The following is a 21,691-nucleotide window of genomic DNA, read 5'->3' as shown; positions in this document are numbered from 1 at the left end:
CTTAATACTGGAATAGTATGCTACAAAAGGCATTATAACTTGTCACTTCCTCTTCCCCTCACACCCCATCACTCAAGTTTCCCTTCAGGTAGGAGGTCTGCGAGACAGCTGCGTTTCTGTTTGCTATGTAATGTCTCCATTCTAGCCTATTCACTCCAGTTGAGTCACTTTGAACACACTCACAGATGTAAGAAAAAGAGGGAAGGGTGGGAGTACCAGCAGGGTCGGAGAGTGAAGTGAGCAGGGCCAGAGCCCCTCGTATCCATAATTTTTGCATGAAATGGTATTATACAGATTAATTATTACTGTGTCTCCCCGCTCTGTTTGCATTGTCATAGAACCAAATAGCTGTGGTGTGTGGTTCATATGTTTAAAGTTCTGCATTTCAGATGCTGATCCGACACGAAAAGGAACTGGAACAGATTAAACGTATGAACCAGCGGAAAGAAGAGGAACTCATAAAGCGGCAAGCAGTTGAGAAACGTGCTCTTCCAAAGCGCATTCGTACTGAAATGAAAGCTCGAGAGATGATGTTCCGTGAGTCGATGCGTATCAGCATGGCTACCCCACCTGACCCTGATGAGGAGAGAGACAGGCTTAAGAAAGTAAGCTGGTCAGCCATAACATTATCAGTGTGGTTATAAGAAACTTTGTGTGCTTCTGACTTCCGGTCATTTAGTTACAAACCAGTTGGTTTAGCAATCTGTGAACTGGCTTTTTGTTGAAAATCTAGCAGAACAAGCCTCAGTAGGTCACAGATGGGAAAAGGGTTAAAGTAAAAAAAGTGTATTTGTTATTAAGTGTGTTTTCTTTCCTTTCCTTTCCTTTCCTTTTTAGTTCCAAGAAAATGAGAAGAAACGTTACCGGGCAGAGCAAACACGGTTTGAGGTGAAGCATTCACGTCAGCTTGAGGAACTTCGTGCGACATCTGAGGCAACCATCAAAGAATTGGAACAGCTTCAGAATGAGAAGCGTAAGTGACGTTCGTACAACTGAACATGACTGAAGTGTAGCATTTTGTATTTTGAAGAATATTTGTTCTAAAAATGAATGAAGCTATACTCAAACCTATGATTTTAAATTTACAGTAAATGTTATGATAAAGTAATGTTGTTTATGGATTAGCTTATAGACTGGAGTTTTTATATTGTTTGCTTCGAGTGCATAAAGTCATGAGGTCTCGTCTACAGGTACCAGCCCAAAAACAATTGATGCTTTCAAATTTGTTGCTTTTGGGTGGAGTTTTTTCTCCTGAATTTGTCCATAGAGCTGAAATCAGATTTCTTATCGCATTTCTAAAAAATTGCTTGTTGTACGAAACGTCAAGTGTAAAACTTGTGAATATGACTTATTGACATGTACCTTGTTATGGTTTAGGTTTAATAAAATGTATGATGGGGGATAGTCACAAAGAATGCATTATCAAACTGTGTAGTCCAAACTGACGGTATTCCAAAAGTTTCTGATTGCTTTATTCAAAGTGTAACTTGCATTACATTTTTTGTGTGAGTGTTCACATTCCGTTGTCTTTGTTTGCGGAACAGGAAAGATGCTGATGGAACATGAGACCATGAAACTGAAGGAACAGGAAGAAGCCTACAGCCGCGAGTTGAAGGAATGGAAAGGCCAACTGAAACCTCGCAAGCAGGCAAGTTGCTTCTTACAGAGCATTTTTTGGATCTCGAAAGTGCCAATTTATAGCAAATTCTTTCTCTGTGTTTACTAATTATTTATGAATTTCACTCCTGTGCGTGTTCTGAACATGATTTTTCTCTTTGCAACTTTCTTAAAAATCTTTATTTTGTGCCTGCCTCTTCTGTGATCCAGTTATGGACATCGTTATCATAGGTGTAGACTAATTTCCTGTGAGACGGAATGTTACATTGTGATCATGAACCAAGATTTCAGAGGAACTTGCTGCGTAGATTTCTTAAGTTTAATGTCGAAGTTGGAGGCAGCAGGCTCCTGAAGTATGCTGGTGATTACCCACAAAACTAATCCAGTATTGCAGCCCACAAAACACTCTGAACTGTCACCAGTGTGAAAATCTCAAATATCATTATCTGAATATTGTTTCTTTGAATAATTTCCAGCTTTGTACATATTAAATATACCAACTCGGCAACCAGTCATGTGAGGTATGGACAACACTTATCACCATTCATTGTATGTTACTGACATTTTGTATGGTATATGATTGTTACAAATTATACAACTTTAATTACAGCTATAATTTAGGAAAATAGAAAATTATGTAATAACTGTACAAAATATTATAGCGTGATGACGGTACATAATGAATCGTTCTGGCTAGTTGCACTGTATTCATATGGTGACATGTTGCAAACACATATACAGGTGATGAAACTTACTAGCTACAGTCCTTTGAAGTCGTGAACTATACCATGCAAAATGCAGGTGCATTATCTGCTTATCCGTTCATTATAACGTTACAGTGACAGTATGTCGGATCAGTTACATAAAATATTAGAACATGAACAAGAGGTTCTCGTTTTAACACGACTCACATTTGGCCGTTAAAGACTCAGAAATACATTTACTAAGAAATTTGTATTTATTTATGTGTAGTACCAAAACATAGAAACTTCACTTGATTCCATTGAAGTCCATGATAGAAGTTATTTGAGCGAGTGGGCATTTCTGGGCTTTTCACATACCCATTTTATTGCATGTTGTAGCATTTGGAGATGGAGTTTGCCCGTGCTCATGAGCTCCAGCAGTATGGTGGCATTTCACTGGCGATGGTCAGCGCTCAACTCCAGAATCGCCTCAGCATATCCAACTTCCCGTACAATTTCCATGTTCCACGGCCTTCTTTGTCCTCTAGTACTGTGGTGTCTTCACCCACGCTTACTCCTGTTGTGGAACGCATTGAGCATCAATTAAACAGCAAGTCAGCTCCAAATTCTGGTCCCAGTTCTCCGCTTGCCCTTCCCCACATTCCACACGTTCAGCGATCTCCTTCCTCATTGACTCTCAACAAATATTGAAGCTTCTTTCTAAACTCAAGACGCTTAATTCCGATCTCTTGCAAGTGGAAGTAACGCATAAATCTGCAAATATTGTATTACATTGGTGCATAAAGCCTGACCAAGGGGCTCACTAGTGGGACTTTTTTGCTTTTAAGATTTGAAAGTAAAGAATAAAATGGACAGGATGAAGTGAACAGATGATTTGATTATGAAAGAAATAATTTCAATTTCAATGGCAGTATATTTTGTGCAGCCCTGTAGACAACGGTTGAAAGTCCATATTGGAACAAGGAGTTGTAATAGTAATCTACCAAAAGAATATAAAACTGCAGCTAAAAAGAAACATTTTTAAGAAGACCTAGCAGTTGGTGATCCTGTTTTGAAATTCCTATGCGTAATCTTCCACATCTAATATTTGGAAGGACCATGAGGATGATTTGTTTATCAGAGATACATTCAATCTTATTGGTTTAGGATTAGTTGCAAACGTCAGGAAAGCACATGAGAATTCATACATTCCTGCATCAATCCATTGAATATAAAAGCGATGTATTTAAAATTTCACGATTTGAATTTTTGTCTACTGAACTAAAAAAGTCTTACTGTAAGAAAAACAGCCTTTCTATTTCTAATAATCTTTAACGCATATTCATAATCATGAGACAGTGAGGAGGCTTCAGACTAAGACATTTGCTGAACTTCTGGTGTAATTTCATTTACTGCACTTCATGTTTCGTGCACTACCTTTGTACCCCGTGATCTGTCCTGAAAGCTATATTTAAATGATCATACAGGTTGACTGCATGAGAATTTCAAAGTCTCAAGGGGCACTTGTTTGATTTAATTTGTTAATCATAGATATCTGGAGACATCTATGGCTTTCATTATTTATATAACTGGGTTTTCATAAATGTGATATAGTCTACAACTCTGTGTGGTTACACTCAGATACTGATTTATGGAATTTAAGTACATTTTGTCATTACATTGACCATTGGAAATAGACCGCATAATGGTTCAGTCCCGGGTAAGACGTTAAACTGCGTCCACAAACCGAGTGACCACCGGTAAAAGTGGTCTCCCTCCACCAAGTGCCAGCAGCCTTTTTGGAGGGTGTAGGAGTTGGTGGATGGAGTAGGGACACCCTCTTGTCCCGGGGGGTGAGAAATCACCCCCAAAGGCAGATGAACCAGACATGGCCAACAGCATAGGATGTGGAAGGCAACAGGAAACCAAAAACATTAAATATCCTTGTGATGTCCCTAGTTCTACTGAACTGACGCAAAAAAAAAAATAGTGCAGTTCCACTGATACCTGTCTGTGGACAGATACACGATGATGATGATGGTTCAGACTATATTCCCTCTGCCGGCTGCCATAACCACGTGCATGAAAAGACTAAAATAATTGCAACTAATGACTTATTTGAGTTTTGGAATTAATGAGCTACATATTTGTTCATTGTCATAACATTGTGCTTTGTGTTTATTTTGGGAAATGCAAGCTCGCTCAAATTATCACACTTTGTTCTTTGTGTGTTTTGCTTATAATTAGAATGTTATCCTTGCATTGTTTCCTCAGTGGTGTTCCGACATAGGCCTACTTCTGTGTTGGGGGTCTTTGCCAGACGGGCAGAATGTATGGGCTTTCAATCAGTGTGATAGAACCTGTCATGGTTTATACTTTGTAAACATGTATTTTTTTTTTGTATGTGGAAAAGATAACATTAATATCTTATTATTCATTCTTTAGTTTCTCTAAATAAGTACTATTTGAATTTTTTGTTGTTGTAATTGAGAGCAAGGCAGATATTTGTACTTTGCCATTCGTATGTTTGTCTGCTTCTCGTCTCGGTGTTTGGGATGCCTGCGGCCTTTGTACTGTGCATAAAGCCTACAAGTCATTGCCAGTTGCACTACACTTTTAAAATAATTCATCAGCTCATATACTCAACACTAGCCTAAATGTATTACTGATTTTGTGTAGTGTAAGTTCTAGTACTGTTATGCCATTTCTTTGATTTTTGTAACCTTTATATTAATACCATATAAATTTACAAAGTTCCGTAAAGATAGTTTCCCCATTGTCCCACATCGTGAAGGTTTATGGATGTTTAGCTCTCTCTCGTATCAGTCGCTGGCATTTTATAACTGAGTGTACTTCAGCTGGCTTTTGATATGGGCCTTTATGGTCACTCTGTGTCATCTGTTGCCTCACTCCAGTTAAGAAACCTCTGTGAGTTAAGTTATACCTAGTCTGGACAGAACCTTCCTCGGGCATGAGTTGATTGGATCGTCATCCATTAATTTGGCGCGTAATCTTCTGCACATCAGACTAGGATCTGTTTAATAAAAGGTACATGTCATGGACTCCACGATTGTAAGTTAAGCAATTGCAAACGTCATGTGTATGTGTTTGCATGTTTTATGTTGTTTAATCTTGTGCCATACATAGTTGTATAAATTATGCAAGAATTTTTCCATTTATTAATATTTTAAATACCATGTTTGAAGTAAGAAGTGGTGAAAATTTAATGTGATCTGTTATGAATTATGTAAGATAGAAAACCAGTCTCTAAATATTGTCCAGATCAGCAACAAAAACGGACCTAGCGGGTTGAATCGTTGGTTCAAATTATGAAAAGGTGCGTCAACTGCAGACTCACAACTGTACTCTGAAGTTTGAGGATTGTCATGTTAGCAATGCTCTATCACCATTTGAACGGATGTCACGAGTTATTAAAATAATTTATTAGTATTCATTTGTTGTTCCACATTTTTTCATTAAATATTTTATTCCATAATTGATTTAATTTCTAGCATTAAAGTCTTGTAGCTGTTTTCCTATCTGTTATTGGCCTACAGTCTTCTTTTTCATATACACTGAATATAATCAACTTAGTTTTGTTATTTTAAGTGAATATAACCAAATTCTTTTTGATTAAATCTCATTTCCTTAATTTAATTTTCATTCTTGTTATGACTTTATATTCCTCTTATGCTCTTTTTATATTTCCTAGTCATTTATTTTAATGTATATCCTTCATTGGTTATAATTTAATTTCTAGCCATTATTTATCTAGGATTTGGCACACAGATCTGTTGTGTTTAAATTCTGCTATTATTTTTTGTTTCTGTTGTGTATTTTAGATGTTTGATTTGAGTAGGTTTCTAGCCTTGCTCTTGGGAGGTCTTACTATGTATGAAACCCTATAAGGGATGTGTCCTGCTTATTAAGTATCATAAATTGTTGAAATGATTATAATACAGTTACTATTAACATTGTAAGACTTGAGGTTCTCACAGCGGTGAATATGAAGATTTCTGTCTTCTGGGTTGTTGCGCTATGTACTCTGGTCGATGTTAACCAACGTTTCAGAGGTCATACTGCCTCCATCATCAGGGCGATGAGTATGAAGATTTCTGTCTTCTGGGTTGTTGCGCTGTGTAGTCTGGTCGATGTTAACCAACGTTTCAGAGGTCATACTGCCTCCGTCATCAGGGCGATGAATATTCATCTGAAACGTTGGTTAACATCGACCAGACTACACAGCGCAATAACCCAGAAGACAGAAATCTTACTATTAACATTGTATGAAACTGCTTTATGCAAGGTTTTGTTTAATGTCAAAAACAGTTCCTGTATAATTGGTAACTATGGTTGCATTAATGAAGACAATGAAATGAGTTATGTGCCTTAAAAATCTATATATCATCAAAACATTCTTTTTGTGCAGTGCTTGTGATCTAAAGGTACTTAATGACAGATTGCTCTTGGGATAAATGATTGTTTTTCCTCTAGGTTAGCAGACTAATGATGACAAATTGGCTGTTTGTCGAGTATCTGTTGACTTGTGTAATTTAGAAGCAATATATTTTCTAAACATCCTTACAGTAAAAATATTGTATCTCAGATTGCTGTTAGAAAGATTGTTATTTCTGCTCTCGGTTAGCAGACTGGTGGTGATGAGCTGGCTGGTCATATGCGTATTATTTGTTGTTTACCAAGAAATTCAATATGATGTAATGTCATATTTTAATTTCTTATAGCGTGTGTTATGGTAGGTTGATGAATGAAGGAGTGTGGGACATGGAAGCATGCCTTTTGGGAAAACTTTCAATGAAGAGAGAAATGGGAAGACCTGGACTTGGGTGGGAGGATTATATTGAAATTAATCTGGAATAGATATATTTTAAATGTGTAAAGTATTTAGCTGGATCACAGTATGATCCATTGGTGGAATTTTATGTTCCACAATGGATGTTCGTGATCAGCCAAGGAGAATCCTGAACCATGTACTTGTTCACTTTGGTAGTGGGAATGTGACTGCTGACATTCCACACATCTTTCTTGAAAGCTGGTATGTGTATTTTTATTTTAGTAGACAATTCTCACTTTATTGAAGAAGGACTGTCTTGTGGGATGTTGCACTGTGTAGTCTCATAGGTCATTTCTCTGATGCTGGAAGCAGTAATTATCTCTGAAACATCAGTCAGTTTCTGTGAGACTACACAGCGCAACATCTCAGAAGACAGTTGTTACTCACCACTGTGAGAACCTGAAATGTCATTCAGTTTTGTTGTTTGTTTAAATCATTGCAGAGACTGGAAGAACAATTTGCACAGCAGTTAGAAGAGCAGGAGCAAGTCTTTGGCCCATCACAGCCACTGCCAGCTGATTTGCCAGATCTATCAGTCCACAACCACGCTCACCACATGGGATCGACTCGTAGCAGTCTGTCTTCGGTTTCAGAAGGATGATGGAGAATCTGGTCTGCCGTTTGTCACCTACATACCGTGGCCTCTCCACTTGCCCTGGCCTATCTCAAATGGCATGCAAATTTGTGCATGAAGGCACATCTGTATCGTGTAAATCCTGGTCTTTGAGAAAGCGACCCATTGACTCATTTAGCTGTCAGTTGGCTGTGCTCTGAAGATATCCTTTAATTATCATTTCATATGTGTTAAAAATGATACTGTGAACTATGAGCTCCTTGTCTCCATTGAATTCCTCTCACAATTTTCCTTTGTCTTCTTCTCAATTCCACTTAATAATATGATTTTTTTAGAATATGTTTAGGACTTTGTTGGACTGGCAGTATGTTCCAGAGAATTATCTTCATTACTGCCATTTTGTGTAAGTCAAGATTAATTTAACCCTTTAGTTGTGATTTTATGTGTGAGCAGTGTGTTCCATAAAGTTGAGGCGTTACAGGCAAATGCACCTAACAACAGTATTTTTTTTTACAGCGCGGCAAATAAATGGAAAAATCCTAGTCTCTTAGAAACATTACACTGCATCTTACATGCAGTCTTAACTTTATGTTTATGTGAAATACAAATTCTTTGGGTTCTGTAATTAATTTCGTCTTCTTGCCCCTGCCTCCACCCCCCCCCCCCCCACCCCCCAACAGCTTTGATGTGATCCTTTATGATTTTGTCCAAAAATTTCATAGATATTCTATGCATGTAATAGTTTCCAAATGCTCCATCTGGTTAAACGAACTAAACCGGGTTGCAGTTTTTACACCTTTTTTGTGTGCACAAATTGCATGAAATTAATACATATTTGGTGCTGTGTTCGTTCATCCATTTCAATACCAAATCAAGTCAAAATATTCAACTTAAATTTAATATGGATTATTGCCTAAGATTTTTTCTCACTAATTTTATTTTTGCCTGTATTGGCCCATTATGACTTGTATCTTTCAATTTTGAGCTCAAATTAAACCTTTAAATGTGTTAAAAGTTACTTTTTGTGCAAGAATAGTGCATGCCAAATTCCATATAAAGATTTTTTCATTGAGTTGTACACGCAGAAAAATATATGAAAAATAACAGTTTTATCTCTGCATTTCATTAATAGTGTGAACTACAAACGCTATGCAAAATTTTAAGGTTCTTACAGCACCACATATGAAGATGACTGTCTTCTGAGATGTTGCGCCATGTAGTCTGGTAGAAATGTCCTGATGTTTCAGAGGTGCTCACTGCCTCTTTACATCATAGTCAACCTGATGATGGAGGTGGTAAGCACCTCTGAAATATTGGTAAACTTCTACCAGACTATTGCAACATAGATGTGCAGTGGATTTTCTGTAGTTAGTTATATTTATAACAGTAGATTTGTATCTGCAATAAATGAACAGACTACTGAGACATGTAAAATTACAAGGAGCACGTTTGAAAAATATGTGTACTCCAAAGCTGTAACACTTCCCAAATTTTGATTATTAACACTACAAGGTTCATACATGTGCATTGGCTTTTAGATGGGTCACTTCCTCAGTAAGAAAGGTAATTTCTCTTTTGAATTAAGTCCTTTATCAAGTAATGGCCATTTAATTAACAGGTAGTTGGTTGCGTGATACATGTGCATTGTCTTTTACGTGGATTACTTCAAGGAATCAGTACACACAGTTGTGAACAGACAAGAGTGGGGCAAAAGCTGCACTATTGGTTTCAGATTCGTACAATGTGGTATAACATCTAAATTTTGTCTTTCGCTAGACAATCTAGTATAAAATGTGACATGACATTCATCAAAGTTTAATTTGCCACTTTCAATTTATGGACACATTCAGCCCCTTTAATTTTATTCATCATCTGTACTACAGATTTTTCTTTGAAACTTCATACCTTCATTAACTCCCTCACTGTTAATGAAAAAAAAAATGTGTGTAACGTGTTGTGAATGTTTACATAACCTTACGGTATTTCATCCCCACACATTTGAATACTGTGTTCATACATCAAAACAAAAATTAAAATGATAATGACTGCCGTCTACTATGATCAGCCTGAACTGAATTTATAAACTTGACAACAGAAAGATCAATGTTTTAGCACACTGTACCTGTGTGGAACTGTTCCGTCCATGACACAGTGTGCTCTTCCATGCGGTGGAATTGTTTGATCCATAACAGTGAAGGTGTTGGACACCAATTTGTGTAAAGTTTAAGATGTTAACTTTTCATTGATTTAAAGAATGGTCAGGGAGTTGGCACATATCTAATTCAAAAGTGGTGTTAAATTCTGGTTAGTGAAATAATGTGCAATGTAAATAGTTACAATTTCCCCCATAATTTCTTTTAATTGTTAATTTAACTAGTAATCATGCGACTTGATCACTGTCTGATTGATAATTTCAGAGGTAAGAAAATGTCTCATTTTATTTGTATTCCTTCATGTTTCTAAAAATCTTCAGATAATGTGTTGTATTACGACAGAGAAACCTGCACTGATTTTGTTTTTATGTTTAAAATTGTGCAGCCTTGTGCCAAAAGATACAGAAAAATGATATTCAAGGAGTCCGTTCCAGTGTTTTAATAAATGTTGCTGGCAGTATCATTCTAATGAGAAATGCAGTTCATCGGATGTACTCTTCACTTCCAGCACATATTTTGATTCTTCTGTTGGAACGAGACACATAATCAGCCCTGCTTTTAGGTATTATCAGTTGGGATTTGAACATGATTCTTCATGACTGCCAACTTTGTTGGATACAGCACTGTGCGTACCTATGTAGCCAACAGTATAACACACACATTTATGCCTCCTGTCGCTTTCCAACCTCTTAACTATTCATAAGTGAAGATATAATAAATTAAATTGAATACAGTAGATTTTGGTTAATTGGGCCATCGGTTGGTAGGGTCAGCTGTTTGTTTATTTGGGACATCTTAAAGAACAGAACTTTCTAACTCTTTACGTGGAACTTCGCATAATTTGGGCAGCCTCTTAATTGGGCCAAAGTGTTGTCGTCCTGATGTGTCCCCAATTAACCGGAATCCACTATATTTGTATTTTATGTAGTTAAATTTATTTTCATCAGTATAGTTAGTTTATTTTGTTCTTACTGTTTCTTTCAGTTAATATGTGGATTTTAGAAGGTGTATTAATCCATTCTGTGTTTTTGATGAACCTTGTCAGTCCATGACTGACGTCTCTTGAACGGAAACAGTGAGAAAATGCATTTTCATGCAAAAAAAAAAAAAGGTCATAGCATTGAAAGTGATCAAAGTTCATTTCTCTTATTATACTAGATTTTACCCAAAATATTCTTATCATAGCTGTTCTTTATTTCTCATCTTGTGTCAAAGATGGGTAGATATGCTGTCTTCCAGAATGACGCAGATGATGAAAATAACAATGCTCTTAGTGTAAAGTTGTATATTTACTTATTTCTTATATCCAGTTGATTTGAGTATCTGTGTGTATGTTTATGAATGAGCATCTTCGGTATACTGCTTCATATGTACATAAATATACATAGATTTATATACACACATTGATATATGTACTGTATATACACTGCAATGTTAGAAGAAACACAATATAATAATTTTTAAAATGAATTTATGAGACTGGAAATCTTCCAGGGATAGTGAAACTGGAAACTTCAATTCAAAGTTAAACATAAGGTTGCCAATCATTTGCTCAGAAAAAAAATTGTTATAGATGGCTATTCTTTATGAATTTTACCATAAAATTTATAATGTTCATAACATATTTTCATTTTTTGAGGTGATGCTGACAAAGTGGGACTGAACTTATGTCCATTTGTGTAAGTTTCACACCTAGAACATTTGTCATTCATTTTCATTTATGTACTTGCCAGTATCCTGACAAGTGAGAGTAAAAACCTTTATGAATTTCTTATACATATGTAGATTATTCTAGCTTCCTCCATTATGTGGTTTCAGCACTGTTTTTGCGAAATGTAAATTTGTATGGTGTGCATATTTTCCCATTGTTTGCAGAGGTCAGGTTACCAATTTCAAGCCAAATCTTAGAAAATTCTCCATTGTGCATGATTTTAGGAAATCACATAAATTACAGTCCCTCATAGTTTACAGTTATGTGATTTGTTATGGTTTCTGTAGTTACTATTTAAAGCTTCCCATTTTAATATTGAATCTCACCTGCCTCAACCTTTATCATCCATGCATCATTACTTGAATTCCCCTGTTCCGATTTGATAAAAGTTTAAATTGCAGGAATGGTTTTAGTATCAGATGTGTATCTTGTGCCGGCTTCATGTTTTGTATTATATTGTGTCAGCCGTTGGTTAGTGTTGAACTGTTTGGTGACCTCATTCTTCAGTGTTGCTTATATAGAAAGATTCATTCATCAAATATTTATGGAATTGGAATAAAGTGGCTTGGCTTCAGTGAGACTAAGATGTTCCAACACTGTTGAGTTAGAAATTCAGTACTACGCAGAATGAGTTACGAGGATTTTGTATCTGTGTAATTGTAACTAAGGGTTAAGTTCTGTTCTGTCAAGTTTGAAATTCTCAGAAAAATTTTTACATTACTTTTTATGTTTATATGCCTGCAAGCTGTGCTCACTGCAGAGTTTAAATGAGAGCAATGAAATTGCTTTAAGAGTTTCTTAACCTCAAACCTAACTTTCCAGTGTTATCCATGGTACAAATCCTCTTCATTTTACTACAGAACTATTTGGTGAATGAACACCTATGTGTATTCTAGGCCCTGATCCAGCATAATTTCTGCACCTGATAAAGAAACTGGCTGTAATGGTGAATTTATCCAAACTCTTGGGAAAGTATGCCTAGTAAAACCATCACTGGATCAGTGATAAAGTTGGAAATAAATTGGGCATGGACACGGTTAATGCTGATCCAGCAGTATTTATGTTCTACATTTTGTAACATACATTAAAACAGTTATGTAGTAAGTGCTAGTTGGCAGTCCTGTATTTGTTAATATTCCATAGACTACAAACTGGTGTAGTTTGTATTTCAGTCATTATTAATAAATTAAGATGATGATATTCACAGTTGTTTTACCGTGTATGTTCTGGAAATTTCCTTCAAAGACTGACCTCAGCCTCTACACCCTGTGAACCGTTTCTTTTTCCCTTATTTCATCTTTGACTTCACACATTTTACACCATATATTGAAGCTCTATAATCGGACTTAATGTTATTTGATGTGCAGTTTGTGGTATGAGACGTTAATACGGCAGACCTCCCTCGTTCACAGGTTTGTGCATTGTGGTGTTGCTTATTCGCCAAAAAAATTTATATTTATGCATTGTGGTGTAGCTCCAATGCTCTGAAGAAAGGCTTCCTAATGGCAGATGACTGTTGATCATTTCTCTGAGAATGACCATATCATGGAGAGGTGACTGAAATTGTGCAATGTGATCTTAATTATGTCAACAAGGGATCTGCAATAAATGCATGTCAGAACTGATGAATGGGATAAAATCTAAGAATGTGTGTGGAAAATATGTTCTAAACATGTTTTCAGATGAGATTTTTTCATCACACTGCTTGCTGAATTCTGGTTCTGATAGGTTATGCCAAGAATGGTTTGATACAGTGTTATATTATTACAAGAGAGGGAGGCTTTAAAATGGTATTTGATTAAAATTCACATTGGATGAATAATTCCCCTTATTTCTTAACAAGAAAAGGAGTTGTGTTAACAGTCTTTGGGAAGTGAAATTATACTTTTTCTTTACTTAAGCATAAACATTCAAAACAGGGTTTGACATCTATAGATTTGAGGTTCTCACTGTAATGAGGATGTTCTGTGTTGTGATGCTATGTAGGTAGATACTGTTTCAAAGAAATGATGTATTATCTGCATCTTCAGGGCCTAAGTCCTGAAACTAGATATAGTATGTTTCTCCAAAACATTTGTATCTACATACAGGATTTGACTTGGTGGGATTGGTTCCACAGTTTTTTAATTCACATATGTAAAAGTAACCAAACTGTCAATTTTTGCCTCACACACTGGATCCTGAAAGGTGTGCTTTTAACAATTTGGTATTCCAATTCCACATCAAACACCTTTCATTTACTGATGTTAAATTTGTGTGATCAAGAACAGTAAAGAAGCCTTCTTGCGTGGATATTATGGGGGTGAATATTCCGAAGTGTATAACATACTGGATGCTGATTATACAACTTTTAAAAATTTAATTACACATTTTAATGCACATCATTGTTTCGTAATTACAATACACATCTATACTATGCAGTCCCCATGGTTAGTAGCTTGTAGATGGTCACATAACATGTGTCTGTATATATTTAATAATTACATATCTGATATTTATCATCATCATCTTGCAAATTTGTGCACTACTGCATTAATTTACTCATATTATATACACACATATTTGGGAAGTCTTCGTATTTTGACAAGTAACGAGTAGTGACTGTCAACAGATCTCCCGATTGAAAATTTAAACAGCGAATATTAAATTCTAACTATTAAAATACATTATCACTTCTTTCCAACTATGTCATGGTTCATAACAGCTGATATAGGATGATCATCGTAGAAAAATTGGCATATGAAAATCATAAACATCACATATTTTTGAATAATTGGACGGCATTGAAGCGTTACAAGATAAAAAAATGTTCTGCAACGTTGCATGGAGTTAAATATTTGACAACTAAATTTGTACTTTTGAGCCAAATAAACATTACTGATTAGCATTGATGACGTCATTGCAAATATACCATGAAGGTTAACTCACAGATATTTGAATCGTTGAAGTCATCTGTTTCCGTTCCTAACAACATGTCGAGAGTGGTTGTATTATTCACGTCATTCGTGTGGATGTAAGAGAATGGCAAAGGTGGTCAATTTATTTAAGAGGTAGAATACCCTTTTAAAATTGAGTGTTCAATTGAAGTAATGTATGAGTGACAAAATTAATTTTTTATGTTTTTAAGAGTTGAAAAGTTTAATCGAATCTGTGTGCCTTATGTACACACCGGAAATGTGAGGTTATTAGAAATTATGTGAACTACATAGCATTCTAGTGTTGCTTTACATTACAAATATTATATAAACTTTGGGAAATAGAATATCTTCTTAGTTTGTGTAGTAATATAGAATTCTGTGTTGCTTACTTATTGTGTGCAGAATCAACTTGCATCGGACGTGTTTAGAGTATGGAAGATAATTCAGGTAGCCGGTTTTTGTGTTTTTCTATCATTCCCACCAACACTGACATTGTCATTCTTTGGTTTGTGTTTGTGTGTGTGGAATGATTTTTGGAACATGGAATATCAGAACTTTTTGTGGATTAATTTCATCGAAAACAATATGAAAAGAATTAGCACAGTGTTTGTGTGGTATGTTTTATTTTCTACTGCTTCATCTCATGTTAGTCAAAAATATTCTTTGGCAACAGGACATTAAATAAATTATGATGGTAAATGGATATGGCGGTATTCTCAAATTACTAACAGTAATTAAATTTCTCTTATATATGTATGTTCATGTTAGCAGTTTGGAGCAACTGTATAAAATACTTTTTTCAGGCAATTTTCCATGATATGGGTCTTTTTTTATGATTTTCATGTTGTCATTTTACTTTATCGCCCAAGATGTCTTCTGCATCATCGCAGACACGCGGTTCTTGGTGCTCTGCGACGTGACTGCTGCAGAGAATTTAAACATGATTCATCTTATCAGGAGGAAGGGAAGAGTCAGACAAGACGATACCTGACTTACGCAGCAGCTGTCACTAGCACGGCACTGGCATCCATCTGCTTTTGTCATTATCGAGAAGGTACGTTCTGTAACGCAGGGTGCCACTGATGCTGAAATAACCCGATGGAGCAGAGTCCTTGTGGTTCACATTGCAGTGTTGCTAAATGGAATTAATTTGCTATTTTTACTGGATTTTTATCAAACATTAAATTTGTGAATTACATTAAGTTATGCCTTAACGTTTCATAAATACAATGTATTAGAGCTATGATGTGCTGTTTAGAGGAAAGATTTAATGTTGCGTTGGGGGTCATGAAGATAGGTTGACAGATCAGATAACTTCTCTTAAATTTGCTTCTCAGCGAAGAATTCAGAACATGGGAAGGAATTTTCTGTTGGTCACAAGTGTGTCTCTCTCGTTGCTTCTCTTTCTGAATGTCGTAGTGAAGTTTTATTTGAGTTGTAGCCACCCTGCCCACCACCTAAGTTGAAGGTCACACTTTTTCAGCTGTTTTTGACTACTTATTCAATAAGCAGATGTTGAGAACGTATCTTAAACTGTGACTACTTCCTTCTACGTTCCTCCCAGTTCATTGTTCATGATCATCCTGCTTCAGTGACACTGCATGACTTACGAAATTTATAAGTGCCGTTAGTTTTATTAAATACAGCCTTCTCTCTTCGTCTTTCCTTCTTCCTCTGCTTTATCTCTCCTTTTCACAGCAACTGATGGCTCTGACGGCTTCACATTCAATATTAATTCAATCATCTCGTTTCTAGGCAGGACAACCCAACTTCAAACTGAATCGCCTGCGGAAGTGGAACTTGCAGGCCAGCACAAGAAAAGTCTTCCTGTTTACACATCGGCAGATGTGACCAAACACGCTACTAAAGATGACAGAATATGGGTCACATATGGCCACGGTGTGTACGATATCACGGACTTTGTAGACGGGCATCCGGGAGGCGATAAAATATTGATGGCAGCTGGTGGATCATTGGAGCCATTTTGGCTGCTGTACGCCGTACACAAGAATCCAGATGTATATGCATTGCTGGAACAGTTTCGAATCGGTGGGTAATAGGTTTTAAAGTTGGCCCTTAAAGCAGACAATTATAACCTATATAATGCTACTTCTGAGCAGAACTCCGTAATAGTACTCGCAGTCGTAAGATAGTCACTTTGTATTCGGAGCTTGTAATGAGCTTCTTAGTTTCTTGTATAGTCCCTTAAAAGTAGATATACATCATCATGGACATAATCACCTGAGCGCCTTTTAAATGTTGGCCGTCTTATACGAGACTACGCAGCGCGTAATCTTAGCAGACTGTCGTCTTCATACTGGCCTCTGCGAAAACATCAAATGTCTGACTTAAAACATTGTTTGTTGCAGGTAATTTGAAAGATGAAGAAACTTCACATATTCTTTCAAACATGGAAGATCCGTACGAGTTTGAACCGAGGAGACATCCGGCTCTGAAGCCGGCTTCTGTAAAGCCTTTCAATGCGGAACCTCCGTCACAGTTCCTGACAGACAGCTTCATTACTCCTTCGTAGGTATACGATACATGTAGCGTCTAGCAAGAAAAATATGTTTTATTTCTGTATATGTACGTACAGTTGTTGAGTGGAGAACATGGTTTTGTGTAGCCGTTCATTAACTTGGATTACCGATCATTTGGTAGGCATTCCGGTTTAAATCTTGACCGATTTGGTTTTCCTCAGTCCTTTCAAACAAACAACAGGATCGTATCTGAATTGCTTGATATAAGCGTCACATGTAGCACATGTACATAATCTGTTGTAGAGGAAATGTTGTAATGAAAACTTAAGTTAAGTTGTAATTTGTAACGTTTTTCGTAACGTATTCAGTGTTGACAGCCATAAATAATTTGCGATTGTAAGCGAGACTTAAACCCATTCATCAACCAAACAAACTAATAGTTTACTCCACGTAATGTTCAGTTTCTTGTACGCGTTATTTGATATCAGATAACATCTCCACTTGTTGCAGCGTTAAGTAATCAAACAATATAATTGAGATCCGTTAAATGGTTTCTTACAGCGACGTGTTCTACGTACGAAATCACCTTCCAGTGCCAGAAGTTGACCCCGAGACGTACAGCTTGGAAGTAACCGGCGTTGGCGTGAGGACCATCTATCTGTCATTGCATGAACTAAAGACTAAATTTCCTAAACACACGCTGACAGCAGCCGTGCAGTGCGCCGGCAATCGCAGAAGCGAAATGAGTGAGGTAGCAAAATTTGTCATGCGTCTAGTCTAGTTACTGCGATCACCTGATTTAAATTCGACCGAGCGACTGAAGCGCCGTAAACGTTTTAGGTTAAAGCTGTGAAAGGGCTGTCTTGGGGCCCCGCTGCCATTGGAAATGCGACGTGGTCCGGCGCTCGTCTGTACGACGTCCTGAAAGCCGCAGGTCTTGAAGATGATAATCCTGGTGTGGAACATATACAGGTATTACATTTCTGCGTTTGCGTTCTTCTCAAAAACTCTCATCCCATGTTTGTACTTCACAAAATTCAATAAATTTTAATTTTTTCTTAAAAGTAAATTAATATTCATTTTAAAAATGCAGTGTAACATATAAATACTATATTTATATTAATTAATATAAATTCTTATTAATTTAAACAACATTATTAGAATGCAGCAACAATTAATTGATAATTTACAGTCTCGGTTCATTAGCGGAAAGAAATAAAACAAATGAAGGATATAAAAAAATACTATTGTAATATGTGTAAGAGTACAGAATTTGAACTTACCAATACAGCGCCTTTCTTCAGATACTCCTATCTCTATAAATATATTATTATTAATATCAGGGGCATTCATATCTCGGATTCAGCTTTTCTACAGCGAAATTAGAATTTCTAATGGTAGAATGATGGTTCTTCCACCATTTGTTTCTCAATTATTCGTAGATTGAACATTTGTTTTATAACTATTCTGAAATTGCGAGATATACGTCTTACATCACTGTTATTTTTCATATATATTTTGATTTATCACCGTACAAAATTCACACCTCAGAAGTTTGACATTCATCGCATTTGTTTGTGGAAAATTAAAAATGCGTACAAGGGTTAGCCACTAAGGTAAATGGAATTTTTAACTCGTGTTGGACCTCGGCACCGGATACTAGAAAGCTTCTTGAATTTGCCCTCTGCAGTTTGAGGGCCTCGACACGGACGCGGCCAACCTGCCATATGGAGCGTCTATTCCTATAGAGAAGGCGATGGATCCAAAGGGCGATGTGATTCTGGCTTACGAAATGAACGGAGAACCTCTTCCGATAGATCACGGCTTCCCGGTTCGGGTAGTAGCTCCAGGAGTCGTCGGTGCACGCAGCGTCAAATGGTTAGGTTAGTCGATCGCTTGACATTTCCATCTTTCTTATTCTCGAAGTGCCAACAAAAATAGCAATAAAGTACAATTATTACACATTTTTATATGGAAAATTAAATATGTGTAGTTGGACCATGGTATTAAAATAGATCTTAACTCCATATTGAAGAGTTTTTTAAAATCACATCCTCTCTGCCCTTGTAGCTCCATTTAAATTGCATCAAGTCCCGGTATCTCAGACGTAGGTACAGCTAGATGGACAGTGCAGCCAATTGTTAAAAAAATAATGGGTGTGACTGTAGACTGCATTCAGCCAGCAGATAACGTGCAGTGGTACGTGAACATGTTAATGAACCTTTAGGTTACATGAAAGATGGGTACTTTTTTAATTAGATAAGTGACTATCAGCTTGTCAAGAAGGACTCTCCTCCGTGGAGTGACTGAGCGAGTTAGATTGTTAGTTACTTATGTATGATATGAGAGAATGAAGAACTGTTCGTTACAGGAAGGATTGTGGTGACGGGTGATGAGAATTCTGCGGACTCGCTACCTAGCAACTCCAGTAGAGAGTGAGAGAGTGAGGAAATGTTACTTGCAGGAAGGATCGTGGCATCCGAAGAAGAGAGCACGTCGCATTGGCAGCGCAACGACTACAAAGGCTTCTCTCCCAGTGTGGACTGGGACACCGTGGACTTCACGAAATCTCCGGCAATTCAGGAACTTCCGGTCACGTCGGCCATCTGCGACCCGGCGAAGGGAGACACGGTCACTCTCACGTCCGAGGGCAAGATCGTCGTTAGAGGTGAACCGAGATCTGATATTGTACGTGAATTTCTAGATCGGCGCATAGGCCGAGGAACCTGAGATTCGTCGATTCATCTCTGTCGTGTTCGGTCGCTTTCACTCGGGTTTAGCCGATACGCGCCGACATGAAAACTGTGTCTACACTCGCATGTGGATTTAATCCTTGGTACACATAATTTTTTTATATGAAAGCAATGAAAAATTTTCCTTCAACCAAATTTTACATATTTTGTTATTATTATTATAGTCAAACACTTAAAACCAATTAACGGCATTCATGTATCTAAGGAGTAATGTGTAATATTACAGTTTTTATATCCAGTGTTCAACATGAAAAGGAATTATTCAGCGTACAGAACGGAGCGATAAGAAATACCACTATTCAGTAGTTGTGTTACTTTGTTTAAACTTGACTTGACTGGAAGTCGAACGCGTGGCACCTGCTACGTTTCTTTTATCGAAACTTTAAGTTTGAAAACACTGGTTTTTACAAATCTTTGTCCGTCTAACTCTATCATTCGTACTCGTTTCTTTGCCGGTTCTTCGTCTTGTATATTTGATCTGCCGGCGTACGTGTTCGGTGCGTATGTAGAGCTTGCAGTACGCCGACGGATGGAACGTACAAGATCACGAACCGGCAAAGAAATGAGTACGGATGCCGGAGTTAGACGGACAAAGATTTGTAAAAACCAAAACATAAAGTTTAAATAAAATAGACACGTTTTATACAATTTACTCTGTGACGAACGGCCATCGCAGTCCAACAAAGTTTAAACAACATACCAACTTGACAGCGGTATTTCTTATTTATTGAAGGGTATGCCTGGTCGGGTGCCGGACAGAAGATAGTGCGCGTCGATGTGACGGCAGACAGAGGGAAGACCTGGCATGTCGCCCAGTTCACCGGCCAGGACACGCAGTCCAAGCCGCCTCGTCACTGGGCGTGGACGCTGTGGAAGGCCGAGATTCCCGTTCCTCCAGGAGAAAAACAGGTGCAGGTTACTTTCACGAAGAGCGAATTTTTACATCAGAATTTCAGGCTTCAATGTTAGAGTTTCGCTTCATCTATAAGAAAGGCTGCTTGGGAAACACGTAGATTGGAGGATAATATTAAAGTGGATATTGAGTGAGATGTTATGGTCTGGACTAGATTTATCTCTTTCACGACAGGGACAATTTTTGTGAGGTAAATATAGGACTCGCTTGTACGTGTCGCTGCGGCGGTAAACATTGTTATTACTTGTATCACGTAAATAACGTGGCCACTATAAATCAAGAAAATGCTTATTATAATAAAGTTTTCATGACAACCCGTAATTAACTTAGTTTTTAATCTTTATACAGGTAGAATTATGGGTGAAAGCTGTGGATTCCAGTTACAATACTCAGCCAGAGAATTTTGAGAATATTTGGAACCTGCGGGGAGTTCTTAACACTGCCTACCATAGAATCAGCGTACATATTAACGAAAGCGAGCGAAAGTAAGTCTCTTTCCCTCGGGGTATTGAAACGAGGACCACCCGGTTAAGGAGTTGCAGTTGGTTTGTACAGTATCACGTTATTTGCATGTTGAACTTAGACTTAGTTAACGTTCTCGTCTTTGAAAAGTTCGCAGAACTATCTCGATAACCTGCCGTCCTTCTATTTCAGCTTCTAGTGATTGATTGATTGATTGATTGATTAATGCTTTGCTCTCAGCATGGTACATCACGATTTCATAATCTGTCTTGCCCGCAGAAGTAACCCAGAGTTTGTGTTCTTTGTTTGAAAAATTCACGCATGTTTCAGAATGTTTGTGTGGGCAGTAAATTTTCTGTTAAAAATTTGTATTTTTATATAAGCTGAAATGGCATAATATTAAAATTTTGCTAAATGTTAGATTCTTCTTGAAGAATGTTATATTTCTTCAGGTAGCTGCCGTAAAATGTTACCTCGTACGTAGCGGAAATAATTACTTTAGTGAGGTATTTTTTTTTAAAAACATGATGAAATTTTGTAATTTTGTTCTGTGGGTGGTAACTGACACGGCCAGA

The 21,691-nt window shown here is 37.1% G+C and overlaps 2 protein-coding genes across 12 annotated transcripts in view; both read left to right on the top strand.

Moving 5' to 3' along the window:
• Slik (Sterile20-like kinase) overlaps window positions 1-12,796 on the top strand; it is a 38,605-nt gene extending 25,809 nt beyond the window's left edge. For 5 of the 7 annotated variants that reach the window (XM_087344619.1, XM_087344614.1, XM_087344615.1 and 2 more), the window contains 4 exons: window positions 390-605; window positions 838-973; window positions 1,545-1,648; window positions 2,700-4,739. In XM_087344619.1, the coding sequence (XP_087200745.1) occupies window positions 390-605; window positions 838-973; window positions 1,545-1,648; window positions 2,700-3,011 (768 nt within the window). In that variant the 3' untranslated portion in view covers window positions 3,012-4,739. Of the gene's footprint in view, window positions 1-389; window positions 606-837; window positions 974-1,544; window positions 1,649-2,699; window positions 4,740-7,594 lie in introns of those variants that run through there. The other 2 variants (XM_087344617.1, XM_087344620.1) reach the window with 1 other exon arrangement.
• Window positions 12,797-12,896: 100 nt separating this feature from the next.
• Window positions 12,897-21,691, top strand: part of shop (sulfite oxidase) — an 83,309-nt gene continuing 74,514 nt past the window's right edge. For 3 of the 5 annotated variants that reach the window (XM_087344639.1, XM_087344636.1, XM_087344638.1), the window contains exons 1-10: window positions 12,902-13,002; window positions 15,378-15,562; window positions 16,264-16,557; window positions 16,878-17,037; window positions 17,550-17,739; window positions 17,829-17,960; window positions 18,679-18,871; window positions 19,453-19,656; window positions 20,475-20,650; window positions 21,003-21,139. In XM_087344639.1, the coding sequence (XP_087200765.1) occupies window positions 12,950-13,002; window positions 15,378-15,562; window positions 16,264-16,557; window positions 16,878-17,037; window positions 17,550-17,739; window positions 17,829-17,960; window positions 18,679-18,871; window positions 19,453-19,656; window positions 20,475-20,650; window positions 21,003-21,139 (1,724 nt within the window). In that variant the 5' untranslated portion in view covers window positions 12,902-12,949. Of the gene's footprint in view, window positions 13,003-14,521; window positions 14,641-15,377; window positions 15,563-16,263; window positions 16,558-16,877; window positions 17,038-17,549; window positions 17,740-17,828; window positions 17,961-18,678; window positions 18,872-19,452; window positions 19,657-20,474; window positions 20,651-21,002; window positions 21,200-21,691 lie in introns of those variants that run through there. The other 2 variants (XR_015534032.1, XM_087344637.1) reach the window with 2 other exon arrangements.

This window comes from Zootermopsis nevadensis, unplaced genomic scaffold (genome assembly GCF_977971745.1).
Source record: "Zootermopsis nevadensis isolate Lab colony 2312 unplaced genomic scaffold, Znev_1.0 Znev_ptg000008l, whole genome shotgun sequence".
NCBI lineage: Eukaryota > Metazoa > Arthropoda > Insecta > Blattodea > Termopsidae > Zootermopsis > Zootermopsis nevadensis.
The sequence above is the reverse complement of the archived record's forward strand: the minus strand, read 5'-3'. Positions and strand labels throughout refer to the sequence as shown.